This window comes from Lissotriton vulgaris, chromosome 7, assembly GCF_964263255.1.
Source record: "Lissotriton vulgaris chromosome 7, aLisVul1.2, whole genome shotgun sequence".
In the NCBI taxonomy this organism is placed as follows: Eukaryota; Metazoa; Chordata; class Amphibia; order Caudata; family Salamandridae; genus Lissotriton; species Lissotriton vulgaris.
In genome coordinates, this window is record NC_141695.1 from 875489614 (window position 1) to 875504399 (window position 14786).

General features: G+C 45.3%; 1 protein-coding gene and 1 pseudogene across 1 annotated transcript; both read left to right on the forward strand.

Annotated features, from left to right (window-relative positions):
• The first annotated feature begins 8718 nt into the window (after nt 1-8718).
• Nucleotides 8719-9693, forward strand: LOC147702599 (uncharacterized; annotated as a pseudogene).
• A 2153-nt stretch (nt 9694-11846) lies between these two features.
• On the forward strand, nt 11847-13534 carry LOC147702600 (uncharacterized). Its single transcript, XM_086928810.1, has one exon. It carries the CDS (start codon nt 11924-11926, stop codon nt 13532-13534), a length of 1611 nt encoding a protein of 536 aa, XP_086784936.1. The 5' UTR covers nt 11847-11923.
• The last annotated feature ends 1252 nt before the right edge of the window (nt 13535-14786 follow it).

Below are 14786 nucleotides of genomic sequence, written 5' to 3' on the forward strand. Positions count from 1 at the left end.
GGATGACGTAATTATCGTCTCACGGGTTTTAGACAGTATAAGAAGGAGCCCCGCAAGAACATCAGCGGGCAACTCCTCGTCTGTTTGTAGGTATTCAGACCGAGAGTTGTCTCCAAGGGCCCTTGATCAAATGTTCATACTTTTGTGCATGTAAATATTTTACTTATGTTATGTTTTAAACTGCTTTTTAGATAAAGACATTTTATATCTGCATATGTACTTTTTAACTTGTTCTCTACATTTAAGCATTTATACTGTGGTCTTAGGACAACTCACTGATATAGCATTTTGAGTGTACCTAATGATAAATAACATGTACTCTGCATTCTAATGTATCTTGCAGGATTACACTTATGAGCAAATGTGAGTATTCATCTATGTGAACAAGCACAACCGTTTTTAATCTGCCTCAGTACTCATAGGTGCACTCCAAGCAAAATCTCTCTCTCTCTTAGCCATAGCAAATGTTGAACTGTACGTTGTAAAATTTATCTGGTCCATGTGACTTTCAAGAGAATGCTGGGTACAGGACCAAGTACTATATGATTTTTATGTTATCACTGATTATTTCTAGAAGCTGTGTCTTCAAATAAATTGTACAACTCCAAGCTTCAGTCTCCAAACGCTCATATGTATGTTTTTTCCTGTTTTAGAGCAAGAGGTCCAGGACAGCCCCGGTGCACTTTAAGCCACCCTATTACCCTTAGTTTTCACTCACGGTCTCGTCAGCGTGGCTTCTGAAAGCTGTGCACTGAGTCCCCCTGGCCCCTCCTGTCCCTAATAAATCATCCCCTTCAACAAGTGGTGACCTCGACGTGATAATAAGGAGTTAAACTGACAGGATGCAGCTGGTTCCTAAGGAGGAAGTACTAAACTGCTAAACGACTCTGCAGCCATCCTGCTGGACCATTGTGAGGGAAACACTGCGCTGAGGGTAAGCATACATATTATTGTATCTGCCCGCCGCTGCGCTGTCTCTCTCTCTTGGGTTTGGCCGAATGGTGGGCTTTGTTGTGATACAGTGGTACATCGGCCAAAGGTCCAGGGGTTTCCTGTCTATTAACCTTGTTATTTGATTCCGCGCAAAGGAAGGGATTGTGTGCTATTTGGAGATTGAACCTGACAGTTGGGTAATTACTGTGATACATGTGCTTTTTTGCTGCTAAAAGTAGCTTCATGTTTTTGCTGTTTCTTCTGTGACTGCTAAGAAGGATTGTAGCAGTCGAATTGTCAAGGCTTATTCTATATTTACTCTTAAGCGCGGTGCCTCTCTAGGGAGAGGGGACCTTCATATACATATTTTAGGCTTTTTTAAGTGACCCTCTGAAGTGTCAGGGAAGGAGGACCGCACGTGGCAGGTCTCTCAGCTTTTGGGAAGCCTCTCCAGAGAGGGGGAGGACCTTTGATACATCTGCAACAGGGTGTCAAGGAAGGAAAGGGTTGCGTCTAGCATCTTTTTCAGTATATTCATGCAAGAGATCCTCTGTTTGATAGGAGTAACAGAGACGAGGTAATCTCTCATGTCAGTAGTCCATGAGAAAGAAGGAGTTTCAGCAGGTCCGATTAGCTACCGTGACCTTTGATCTTTCCTTAAATTTAGCGGTGATATCCCCTACTGTATGTCAAGGGAAGAGTTCTGTGCGGGACTAAGAAGTTTATATGCTCATATTGTAGGCATTATATTTTTTGCCAAGCTAAACGTGGTTTATTAATTATTTTTGGTTTGCCTCACGTGTATAAAGAGCACTCTAGCACACTCTAGTGGCCATAGAGCGTGATTTTTGTAAAAGAATTGTTGAAGTGTTTACATTTTCTTTTTCTTTTTTTTTAGATACCTGTTCAGGCACAGACCTGTATGATAGCGCCTAGTGTTTAAATGTTGAATATATTTCTAGGTTCATAGAACTAACTTATGTGATCCTTACTGTTTTCATAGTCTTTTTTGTTAGGAGTCACTGGCTGGCACAGAGGCTGACTATAGCGAGACTATACTATTGATACCTAAGTGCATTGTGATCGTTCATCTTTCCTTGACTAATTATAAACTGTGAACATCGAATTTCTGTAACAATTGCTGCTAGTATATTTTGTGACCATCACTTGAGAACTGTTCTTTTAGCGAGATTCAATAACTAGGGAGATTGTAAATGCATTTCTGTGTTTCCTATGTATATTGATCTGCCACTGACTAACTGAAGAGAGTCTATAAGCTACGGCATTTCGAGCCCCACGGTTGTCACATATATACATATTTATTGTTTTCCTTTTTTTCTTGCTGCTATTAAACTGCGTGCACTTCTGGCATTCAGGATTTCCCCTTCCCTCTACAAGCAACTGCAGGCTTCACAAGGGAAGTCTCAGGGAATTGCTCTGCGTTATTTTTAGACTACAGATCGTTTAGAAAAAAAATAAGAAATGTTTCTTTTTTAGCTGCATTCCACGTTAGGAATAGGATACATGAGTATAAGAGGTATCCAGTCATTATAGAAGCATTGTGCTTGTGGTAAACTGCCCCGACCCCGAAAACAACTGACAGAAGGTCAGCCTGTTTCTAATACATATATACACATATAAACAAAGGGAGTACAGATGAGCCAGAGTGGGCAGAATCAGATTGAGGTGGTCCTGCACATATTGGACGATAAGATAGTGGCAATACAGAACACTGACGCGCGAACTATAACTAAACTTGACAGACGCCAGATCCCCTTGGTAGCTAAGGCGTGGACACTGCTGGGACTCCCACTCACGCAAGGCACAGAGATAAAAATATCTACACTACATTTGACGCGACTGTGCCTCCCAGTGCAGACTCACACACCCCTCGTTGACAATAGTCAACTCGTGCGTGAAGTGTCACAGAATTCCACTTCATTAGTAGAGACACCACACATACCCTTGCAAGTGTCACAAGTGTCCCCACCAGCACCACATACTGCTGAGGAAAATTCTATAGAATTAAGTCATTCAATAGAAAGTTTAGTGAGTTGCAGAACTATTGACCTCACCGTCCCGCCCTTGGTGACCTCATCGTCCCTGAGCACAAGCTGCCAGGGAAGACAGGAAGACCAACACGTTTTCCGTACCTCATCAGACTGCGAATTCTACACATTGCTCCTACAGGGACTGTCCATTCCCGACTTGCCCCTGGCCTGTGAGCAACACGCCCAAGAGCTGCACGTGCAGCTGGGGCAGCAGCCTTCACCCAGCATTGTTGAGCAACTGCAGAGACACCCCTTCACAACACATTGCCCTTTATTGTGGGCATATTTACAAAACCGCATAGTAAGCAGTGAGCACAGTTGTCAGACTTCTCCGCCACCACTTGCCCGCCCCCCAAGATAACTCTAGGATATGAACAAACAGCCCGCACAAAATAATAGATTTGACATCACAATACATTTAGAGAACGGGCGCGTTACTACCATTACTGAGGATCCTTCAGTATCCTCAGCCCAGGTCCCACCCCTAGTGGGTACAGTTATATTGGCACTAATATCTACTCTGGGAATAGACACAACAGATTTACAGACGGTGACTCTGACTTTAGCCCCCAGTGGAGGTACACCTTTTATCACTTTCCCACCCCACGCTGAGTAACAATGACAACGCCCCTGGAACACGTGATAAAAAACTTTACAGACCAGGAAAAGCGCATTAAAAAACATTGTAATGAATTGCATGAACTTACACGAAATGCGTCACATTCCTGGCCCAGAGAAGGGACTTTTGACAAGATAGTGCTAGACCATGCGAGAACTTTCTTGGAAGGTAAATACTCTGGTAATAGACTCAAAAAGCGTAAGGACACCCTCGCTATGTGGGCTGTCTTTAGGGAAAATGACACAAGTACCCGAACACCTGAAGCACCCACAGCCCAAGAACCCACAGCCCAAGAACCCACAGCCCAAGCACCCACAGCCCAAACACCCGAAACGCCCACAGCACCCCCACCTGCCTACTCTGAATCTCGAATTTATCCCGAACTGGTTCTTAAAACAGACCTAGAACAAACTACAAATGATAGGGCAGCCGTAGGCTATGAAGATATCTCTGTCCCAGACCGTGATGCCCTCTCCCCAGACTTTTTAAATGGTCTGCAAGGAAGTAGACAAGATAGTGCGCAAATGCACCAACCGCTGAGACCCCAAGCACAAGTGATGCAGGGTGCCACATCTGGAACATCAGGTCAGATTGCAGGACAGATTGATGCACAGTTTACTATAAAGATGACTCCTGCATCAAGTACCCCAGGCCCCCAGCTAGATGAAGATGGAGAGAGTGATAGGATCTCAGGTGGTTCACAGCACAGCTCTCACATGCCTCTCCCCAGACCTCACGGCCCAGCCCCGATGTCCATTAGAAGGGAACACAGCACATCTGAGGCCAGAATTAGACATTATGGCCCGTTTCTGACCCCCATTCAGCAGAATAGCGAAGCACAAACACTCCAAGAGGAGTGGCGACCCCTTAATACTAGTCCCAATAGACAGGAAGAGCGCCAGATACAGTTTCTTGAAGAGAACAGGGATGGCGAACAACGTATCCCTGGCATAATGAATGAAAGAGATATCGTTAGGTGGAGGACAGAACAGGACTTATACCATGAAGCAGGTAGAACAGTTGGGGACATGCCACTCGAGCATTGCTTAGGAAACGCCACTGACAGTGCACTAACTTATCAGCAAAGGCCCTTACGAAATGATAGAAAAATTGAAAGAATGACAGAACTGATGGGTGGGTTGGGCCAGCTGAGTGAAAGGCAACAACCACCGACACTCAATGAATTGGCAAGAGGTGCAAATGATGCAAGGCAACACAGTGGTGGGATCCTAACAACAAGGCCACAGCAAAGGCCATGGATACAATTAGACTATGAGGCCCAGGGTGAGGCCCCACCACAGAGCAACACAGCAGCTAACATAACACAAGCCCCTCGCGCATTCCCTAACTACAACCCCCAGAGGTCACTACCACAGACACCTGTGCGCCAGGCATCACCTCCTGTAGCCGCACCACGCAGGGCCCAACTCAGAGAGGTAGACATTGATAACTTAGGACTGTCCAATGTGCTTGAACGGGCAGAAAGGAGGTACAGGCAAAGAAGGACAGAGGTAGAGAATCTCGCAGTGTTAGGTTACCATGGGAGACCTGACGACATCCCAGAAGAATATGATGTAACAGGTAAAGCACGCCTGCGCACCACCAGATCTGGAGCACTGTACAAGATGGCCGTTAGTAGGCCAGGACGGGTGTCACCTGAAGATCTGACACCGTATGAGATAGTGGTGCTAGGAGAAGGGAGTAACTATTATGCCGACAAATTCACAGATGACTTGGCAGAATGGACAGAAAGTAAAGATCCCCAAATGATGGTGTGGCCTCGAGAAGGGTCTTTCCACCCTGAGGACATGGCAACAGCTGAAGACTGTATCTTGAGGGGGGAGGGACATGAAGACTGGGATTACAATTACATGCGCAGAGGCTTGAGAATATGGCAGAAATACGCACGCAGGTATGACAGCACAAGGCCAAGAGGGGTGCTGCGCCAGCTGCCACTGCTATATAAAAATATCGAGGACCGTCCCATCTACACCCCTTGGTCCCTTATGGACAAGGACAATTTAAAAAAGCAACTTCCGCCCCTCACAGAGGGTGCTGGGAAGTGGATACAAGCCTTTGAGAAAAACACTGCAGGGGTGCCATTGGCTGCTGGAGATGTGAAAAGTCTGCTCGTTTCCCTGATTGGAGAGGATGCAGAGGAAATGTTCACACGCATTGATCACAGACTTTCCATCACAAATTTGGAATTGGATGGCAATCCTTTTAATACAATAAGGTCTGCCCTGTGGAGTGAGCTGCGTAGAAAGTTCCCTGATATCCCAGACATCGGGTCCCTAATGTCCCAGACAATGCAAAGCAATGAAGATCCTGCACAGTACATTACTAGAATGAAGGAAAAGTGGCAGCAGGAGTTAGGAGAGAAATGGGATATAACAGGAGGTAATTGTAGGTTCTTCTACCATACAATTAAGAAGGGACTGCCAACTGCTGTGCAAGAAAAATTAGATGGAATAGTAGCAATGGAATGCAAACCATGGGCAGAAATACAACACCACATCATTCACTACTGTAAAAAGGAGCAAGAGCAGGAGAAAAAGAGGCAGGTGGCAATTGAAAATGCGGCAGCTAAGTTGGTGCAACAGAAATTAAAGAAAAAGGAGGCTGTGGACACAATAATGGTAGCCACACCAGTGAGTCAAATGACTACTGTCACCCAATTTCCACAAAATGCCCAGAGCGCATTACAAGGAGACACGCAGGCAGCAGTCCAGCAGACACAGGCACAGCACCCCAGAAACAATCAGAGGCAACAACAGTATTATGATAATAGACAAACAAGGTCATCAGGAATGCGAGGAAGAGGTAGGGGGATGGGCTATCAAAGACCCACACAGCAGCCAGGACCCCCACTGTGCTACCACTGTCAGCGACCAGGACACATGATAAGGGAATGCCGCACTAAAATGTATGAAGAATTAACAGGCAGAGGCCAACCACAGCAAGTCCAGGTACCAGTGCAATACGTTCAGCAGCAGACACAGCCACTGCAGCCCAACGTAGTGTACACCTACCCGTCTGCAGGACAGCAACAGCCAATGTTGCAGCAAGTACAATTACAGACACCAGTCCAACAGATACAGCCACAACTGGTTCAACAACAGGGGCCTGTGTACCAAATGGTGCCACAGACGCAGGTTCTTGTACCTCAGGGAGCCACAGTACTGCAGCCCGCCAATCCGGTTCTGCAGGGTACTATCCAGCAACATCAGGCTGGAAGGTACACCAGCTAGGATAGCCCACAGAAGACCCTAGTGTGTCCCTTGTTGTCGTGCCTCACAAATATTAGAGAGGACCCAGTTGTGTATGTCACGATCAACAACAAAACGTATAAATTTCTGATTGACACAGGTGCAACATTTTCCTGTATAACAGAGGGAGCACTGCCTATTTCCAATCAAAGTGTAGACACACAGGGTTTCTCTGGGGCAATTACAAGGGTCCCTTTCACCAAGCCAGTACCAATGAAAATAGGAGGCAAAAGCATTCAGCAACGACTGCTTTACTCGACAGAATCCCCCGTAAATTTATTGGGCCGTGATCTTATGGCCAAATTAAACATGACAATTCATTTTGATGAAAAAGGCACAATGACTTGCTCCATCCCTGGCACATCACTGACAAGAATGATGGCTGTCACTGTGGACTCTTCCATGAGAGACCAAATTAGAGCTCGCCCAGTGGATGAACTAGCATTCTTCACAGCTGTGCAAATGGTCATTGCCAACTCACCAGAGATGGCGGGGCGCACTGTACAGCTACCTAAAGAATTTCTTTTCCGTCCTCAATTACAGGACATGCCAGGCCCAGACAAAAATTTGATCCTAGGAATACAATGCTTTAACATGACACCAACATATGGTGTCTTTATAGCATGTGATGACTATGGCCAGTCATGGGCCTGTGTCATTTTTATTGAGCCTGGACATCGGGTAAGAGACATTACAGATCAGGAATTATTCGGTGATAGAGAAGACATTGTATACCAGATTCCAGTCCCCGTGTCAGTGACAGTTGAAATCAGAACACCAACACAACCCACAGTAATTGATACAGCACGTGACTCAGACCTAGCTCAGGTGCCCAACATCCTTTGGACTACAGGTCCCAATGATGTGGGGCTCATTCGATCAGCAGAACCATTCAAAGTGACGCTGAAACCTGACGCCATTCTTCCCAGAGTGCGCCAGTACCCTTTGTCCAAAGAAGCCGAAGAAGGAATAGCCCCAACAATTCAAGCATTACTGGATCAAGGTGTGATATATCCTTGTATCTCACCTTGCAACACCTGTCTTTTTCCTGTGAGGAAGCAACAAACAAATCAATGGAGGCTAGTACATGATCTTCGCTCGATTAACAGCATAGTGATACCTGAGTTTCCCATCGTCCCTGACCCTTCAGTGATCCTTACTAACATCCCACAAAATGCAAAGTACTTTTCCGTCATTGACCTGAAAAATGCTTTTTTCAGTGTCCCACTGCATCCTGAAAGCCAGTACCTATTCGCATTTTCATTCAGACATAGGCAATTTTCGTACAAAAGGCTCCCTCAAGGCTATTGTGAGTCCCCCAGTGTGTTTAACAGAGTTGTCAAGGATGACTTATCAAATTTCCAATGTGACAGCACCTTGCTGCAATATGTCGATGACATACTCCTCTGCAGTGCGACAGAGCAAGAATGCAGAAAAGATACAATTGCTCTGCTTACAACATTAGCACATAGAGGATACAAAGTAGACAAGCAAAAACTACAGTACTGTCAGGAAGAAGTACAGTATTTAGGTCAACTGATTTCAGCATCAGGAAGAAGAGTTACACCAGGAAGAGTAGAAGCAATAAGGAATACTCCAGAACCACAGACAGTTAAGGACATGCAAAAGTTCCTGGGACTAGTGAACTATGTCAGACAGTGGATCTTTGATTATGCTACTATAACTGGACCACTCTTGAAAGCTGTCAAAATGGCTAAGGACAGGCATAACAAGATTGACTGGACACCTGAAATGACATCAGCCTTTGTAAAATTAAAAGATGAGATTACAAATGCACCAGTGTTGGGATCTCCTGATTATACAAAGGAATTCTATCTGTTCACACATTGTAATGGACAGGTCATGACAGCAGTCCTCACCCAGAAATACCCCTTGGGTCCCAAACCAATTGCATACTTCAGTGGCATGTTAGACTCAGTGATGAAAGGCCACTATCCTTGCGAACAGGCTCTTTCAACAGCAGCATTTGCCGTTGAGAAAAGCACCCCCATAGTCATGGGCTCCCCTCTGACGCTGTACACTGAGCATGCTGTCTTTGCAATAATACAGAAAGCTAAAACAACTCTTACCACACAGAGAGTATCAGGATATGAAGTCATACTGTCATTGCCTTCATTGAAGGTTGTAAAATGCCACACTGTGAATCCAGCCACGTTCTTTGCACATCCGATTGCGACAGCTGACGATGACACCCATGATTGTGCCACATACTGCCCAGATGAGTCAGGCACAGCAAAGGAAGACCCATTACCAGACAGTGTAATTTACTTTGTTGATGGTTCTTCTACGATTGATCAAGAGACAGGGATCAGGCATACAGGGGCAGCTGTAGTCAGAGCACAACAGAATAACTCCTCAGACACTCTGGACATTGTACAGCAGATAACATTACCACCCCATTACTCAGCCCAGGCAGCTGAGTTGGTGGCATTGATAGCCGCCTTGAAGCATGGAGCTAATGAAAGAATTACTGTGTACTCTGATTCAGCATATGTCACCACAACAACGCATTCCAGCATATTGAGATGGAAAAGGCGCGGGTTTCTTAAAACAGATGGCACGCCTGTAATGCACAAACAGTTACTTGCAGAACTAATTGACTCCTTGACACTGCCAGCAGAAGTAGCAGTAGTGAAATGTGCAGCACACACGAACGGCCAAGACTTTGTTTCCAGAGGAAATGCAATGGCAGATTGGGCTGCTAAAGCAGCAGCAAAAGGCCAAAGTTGTACACAACAACCATCCCCGACACAGACTGACTGCACCCCCATCTTGCTTGCCAAAAATACACCCCCAATAGCGCAGGAAGATATGCAAAACACAGATGAGGACACCAGTAAGTCACCACTCCCAGATACACCCGACCCAACACTTCCATATACAATTGATGACACACAGCAGTTTGACATCATTGCACAGTTGCACCTCAGAGAGATACAAGAAAGTGCCCAAGCTGAAGAAAAAGAGTTATGGAAGAAGAGGGGAGTACAACAGGATGCCTCAGATTTTATTTACAGACAGACAATGACAGGGAAGCCTGTCATGCCACAGGCTCTTTTGCAAATAGCACTTACCCAGCTGCACCTTCCTACGCATGTCCCTCGTGATATCATGTCCTCTAACTTGCAGGCAGAATGGTTCATCCCCAATGCACATGAGCAGATACAACTCTTTGTCCATCAGTGCCTTATCTGTCAGCAGTATTCACCCAACCCAGCTATGAAAACAGTTGCTTCAACAATACCAAGGCCTAAGGGTCCCTTCAGGGAACTCCACATTGACTATGTGGACATGCTTGACAGATGTAACAACTACCGATACCTCATCGTGGTAGTATGTCCCTTCTCACGATGGATTGAGGCTGGACCATGTGTCCATTGTGACGCTAAGGCCGCAGCTACCTTCCTACTTCGTGAGGTCATATGTCGCTGGGGATTACCAGAATCTATCCGCAGTGACAATGGCGGGCATTTTTCAAACTCCATCTTTGAGATAATAGCCACCATGTTAGGACTAAAACATAAACTTACTTCAGCCTATCACCCACAGAGCAATGGTATTTGTGAGCGCCTCAACGGATTGCTCAAAGCCAAGATCAGCAAAATAAGTGCCACTATTGGAAAGAAATGGCTCTATTGCCTCCCAATTGCTTTGTTTGCACTCAGGAACAGCCCTAGCTCTGATCATCACCTCACACCTCACCAGCTTGTCACTGGCAGATCAATGAATATGGTTGTTCCTTCCACCAGACCTAAAGTAGACAATGAAACGTCTTCTGAGATTGTGAAAGCTGAATTATTTGATTATTTGTGTGCCCTAACCCGTGCTGCTAGGTTTCTTTCCATTCAGACATCCAAGACAAAGAAAAAGGACGGCACAATTTCCGATGAACTTTTGCCTATCCGCCCTGGAACACAGATCTTCATAAAGAAGCAAGTACGGAAGTGGAGAGACCCTAAGTACGAGGGACCATACCTGGTCATTGACTCTTCACCCACTGCGGTCCGAATTGCCGAACGCAAAGCATGGGTTCATCTGAACCACGTGAGGATCAACCCGGCACCAACAGAGACTTGAACTTCAACAGGAAGGAGGGCATCTTATTTCCTATGACTATCCAAGACCGTGAATATGGAGATCGAATGAGGGTCTATGGAATAAGAGACAGTAACAGACCAACGCCTCTTACCAAGATTTCAGTTAAAAAGATATGTACAGTCACTCTTATATTATTTGTTATGTTCGTTGCTTCAATGGCTATATTACATTGGCTTGCATTACAAGCAGAGAGAGAGAAGGCTATATCAAGCCAAGTTAGGCCTACCATCTCAGTAGGATATCACATGCCTAAAACAAGTCCTGATAACATACTAGATGAGGAATACACCAGCAATGGCTGCACCACCCCTGTGCCCACGACACCTTCCACACCCTCTGTAGACCACACCGAGTGGGACAGGGTACTTGATATCACTGTGAATGCCCCTGGGAAAGGTGTCCCTAGACGTTTCCGTCAGCATAAAAGGAGTGTCAGGTATAAAATGGGTCGCAATAAAACACCAAGGAGATATACCCCTCGCACACAACGTAAGGAGAAAGACACAGAACAAATATCAAACTGGGTTAGTGATCTCCAGGACACAGTTGTGTACACATTCGAACAACACTCTATGCCTGATTTTTTCTCCCAGCGCCCTGGTATGTCAGTACAGAATGATGGTACCCATAATGCATTGTTAGATAATATGTGGTACAGAGACATGAGGGAGGTGGGGAGGAAAGCCACGAATGATTCCTGCTTTGTGTGCTCATACATTCCACATGCTGTAGGTGCAGACAAATTGCTCATTCCCAAAGAGATTCCACCGGCCACTGCCAAATGTCTCCTACACCTGTTCCTTTGCCGCATACATGGTCAGATACAGCTCCAGTCAGCAAAAATTAATACAGCATTTGTGAACGTCTCAGACTGGGACAACAAGTATGTTACGTTCACTGTTGTTTCTGACCCAGTAGAATTTGAGAGAAGAATGGAAGTTTACCATGAAATGGGAGTACCTGCCAATATGATACAGGTCTGGGAATATCAGTTTAGAAAATTAGGATACTTCACCTTCCCAACACCCCCATCAAAATGCCACTCACCCGAATCCCAACAGACTAACCATACCCATAACGCATGCCCTTGTCAGTGGAGACCCATTCTGCGCCTGAGGGCCAATATATATTTTAATAACAGATGGAATGGGCCACATGATTTAATATGCAAGGCAGCATCCTTAGGTAGCCCGGTTGAAGGTCAGGAGCATAAGCATTATACAAATGAAACTATTGGGAGGGAATGTGCTGAGATATGGGCACAGGAAACTAGAAGATATACCCTCAATGAGGGTACAAAGTACAAACCTAAAAGAGCATACAAACTTAAGTCTCCTCTCCTTTGCTTCCTAGGTACCGGAACAGTGCCTGTGGGCCGAAACACAAATTGCAGTCACACAGTGTTTAATTTTGACCTCCAGCACGGTACCTCTAGTCTCATGGACATCTACTGGGCATGCGGTGAGCACATCTACCTGCAGCTGCCCCCCCACTGGCAAGGACTATGTTCCATTGTGACAATGCATGAACTACATCTTGTTGTCCCTGCAGCGAACATTTCCCACATCCACACACACCCAATGGCAGATGACGTTACCCTGCTTCATCATGGGAAGAGAGAAATAATGAAATACTTCTCAGATGGCCCTTTTCAGAAAATACCTCAGGATTACAGACTCTTCAATGATGCCGAACTTTTCTTTGGGGGAGTTATCCCCATGTTCCAGACTAAAGCCAATGCTCGCTGGCTGCAAGTGACCAGATATGAACTAATGCAGCTTATCAACAACACCCGGGATGGGTTCAACGCCGTGAAAGAAGAACTTCGACCTCTACGACTTATGGTTCTAGAGCACAGATATGTTCTAGACCAGCTAACAGCAATGAATGGTGGTGTGTGCGCCAAGGTGGGAAAATCCTGCTGCACGTTTATTTTAGCGAACGACGCTGACAACGGAACACTCACGAAGGCCATCGAGGATTTGGACAACTTGGGGAAAGAGATGCATGAGGAAGGAGGTGCTGAAGCAGATCTCTTAAATGGCTGGTTCAATTTGGACTGGATGCCTTCATGGCTGTCTGCAGTGCTTAAATTATTAATGCCAATTTTCTGTGTACTGTTATTATTGTGTTTTGGATCACAGGTACTGATATACTGTGTAAAGAAATTTAGTTCTAAAATGATAGGGATGAATTATGCAGGCTCAGGTTCATATACTGGAATTCGTAGGATTAAGGGAGATGATGGAGAGACGACAATGATGAGCATAGTGGAGTTGACCATTCCTGACTCCCGCCCATTGCCAGACATTCCTGTAATTAGTCAATATCAGGCCCAGGTGCATAGAGTCCCACCACGTTCATCACAGGGGGACTTGACGCGTCCCTATGAGACAATGTGTGATAACTTAGGGAAGACAGATGCAGATTCAGGAAAAGTGCAGGACAAAGATTCAGAGGAACAGCCTCTTTGCGACTCGCCCTGGCCTCTTCCCCCATCTCCAGCTAAATATGCAGTTCGAATGGTGTTTAAAGATGTTTGATAGAGTTCGAGTTTCGAACTTAAGGGGGGAATGTTGGAGTAAGAATTTTTACCTGCACAGCTATCCAGGGACACACCTGTCACCTGCACAACATAACCCCTGTGTAGGCCCTGCTGTTTAGAGGTTACAGGCCTCAGTTACATTGCCCTGGGCACTGCCATTTTCTCTTAGCTTAAACAGAAGCAGAAAGCAAGTCTGACCCAAGATTCACCCAGCCGCTCTTGCCTGCAAGGACCCGCACCCCTACCAGGCCCCACCTCATTGTATATTTCTCACAAACAGCAGAAGTCAAGTTCCTCTATAAATCTTGCAACATACCCCACGTCCCCCACCTAAGGCATGAATAGAATAAGGGAAGTTCCCACCACAGCTACGTCAAGCCAGATATCCGATAAACTGAGGCTAAGGGTGGCGAAATAATATCGCAGACTGCCTGACTGACACATGAATAGGACCCCTCGAAGCAATACTAACACATTTCTGTCGTCTATTGATAGTTTATTCTTAAACTTCCAGTCAAATGGCAGGTCTCAGTCTAGACTGAAGTATGTACCACAATTACAGGAAAAAGGCCATACCTAACCCTATGGGTGGGAAAGGTAGAGAGCAGTCCAGTAAATGACAATGGACAATGGACGGGTATGTGATACGTGGTGGCGTGGGATGACGTAATTATCGTCTCACGGGTTTTAGACAGTATAAGAAGGAGCCCCGCAAGAACATCAGCGGGCAACTCCTCGTCTGTTTGTAGGTATTCAGACCGAGAGTTGTCTCCAAGGGCCCTTGATCAAATGTTCATACTTTTGTGCATGTAAATATTTTACTTATGTTATGTTTTAAACTGCTTTTTAGATAAAGACATTTTATATCTGCATATGTACTTTTTAACTTGTTCTCTACATTTAAGCATTTATACTGTGGTCTTAGGACAACTCACTGATATAGCATTTTGAGTGTACCTAATGATAAATAACATGTACTCTGCATTCTAATGTATCTTGCAGGATTACACTTATGAGCAAATGTGAGTATTCATCTATGTGAACAAGCACAACCGTTTTTAATCTGCCTCAGTACTCATAGGTGCACTCCAAGCAAAATCTCTCTCTCTCTTAGCCATAGCAAATGTTGAACTGTACGTTGTAAAATTTATCTGGTCCATGTGACTTTCAAGAGAATGCTGGGTACAGGACCAAGTACTATATGATTTTTATGTTATCACTGATTATTTCTAGAAGCTGTGTCTTCAAAT

Bases quoted from the DNA above. Each gene is read 5' to 3' on its own strand.
- LOC147702600 (XM_086928810.1), top strand. From the start codon at position 11,924: ATGGAAGTTTACCATGAAATGGGAGTACCTGCCAATATGATACAGGTC.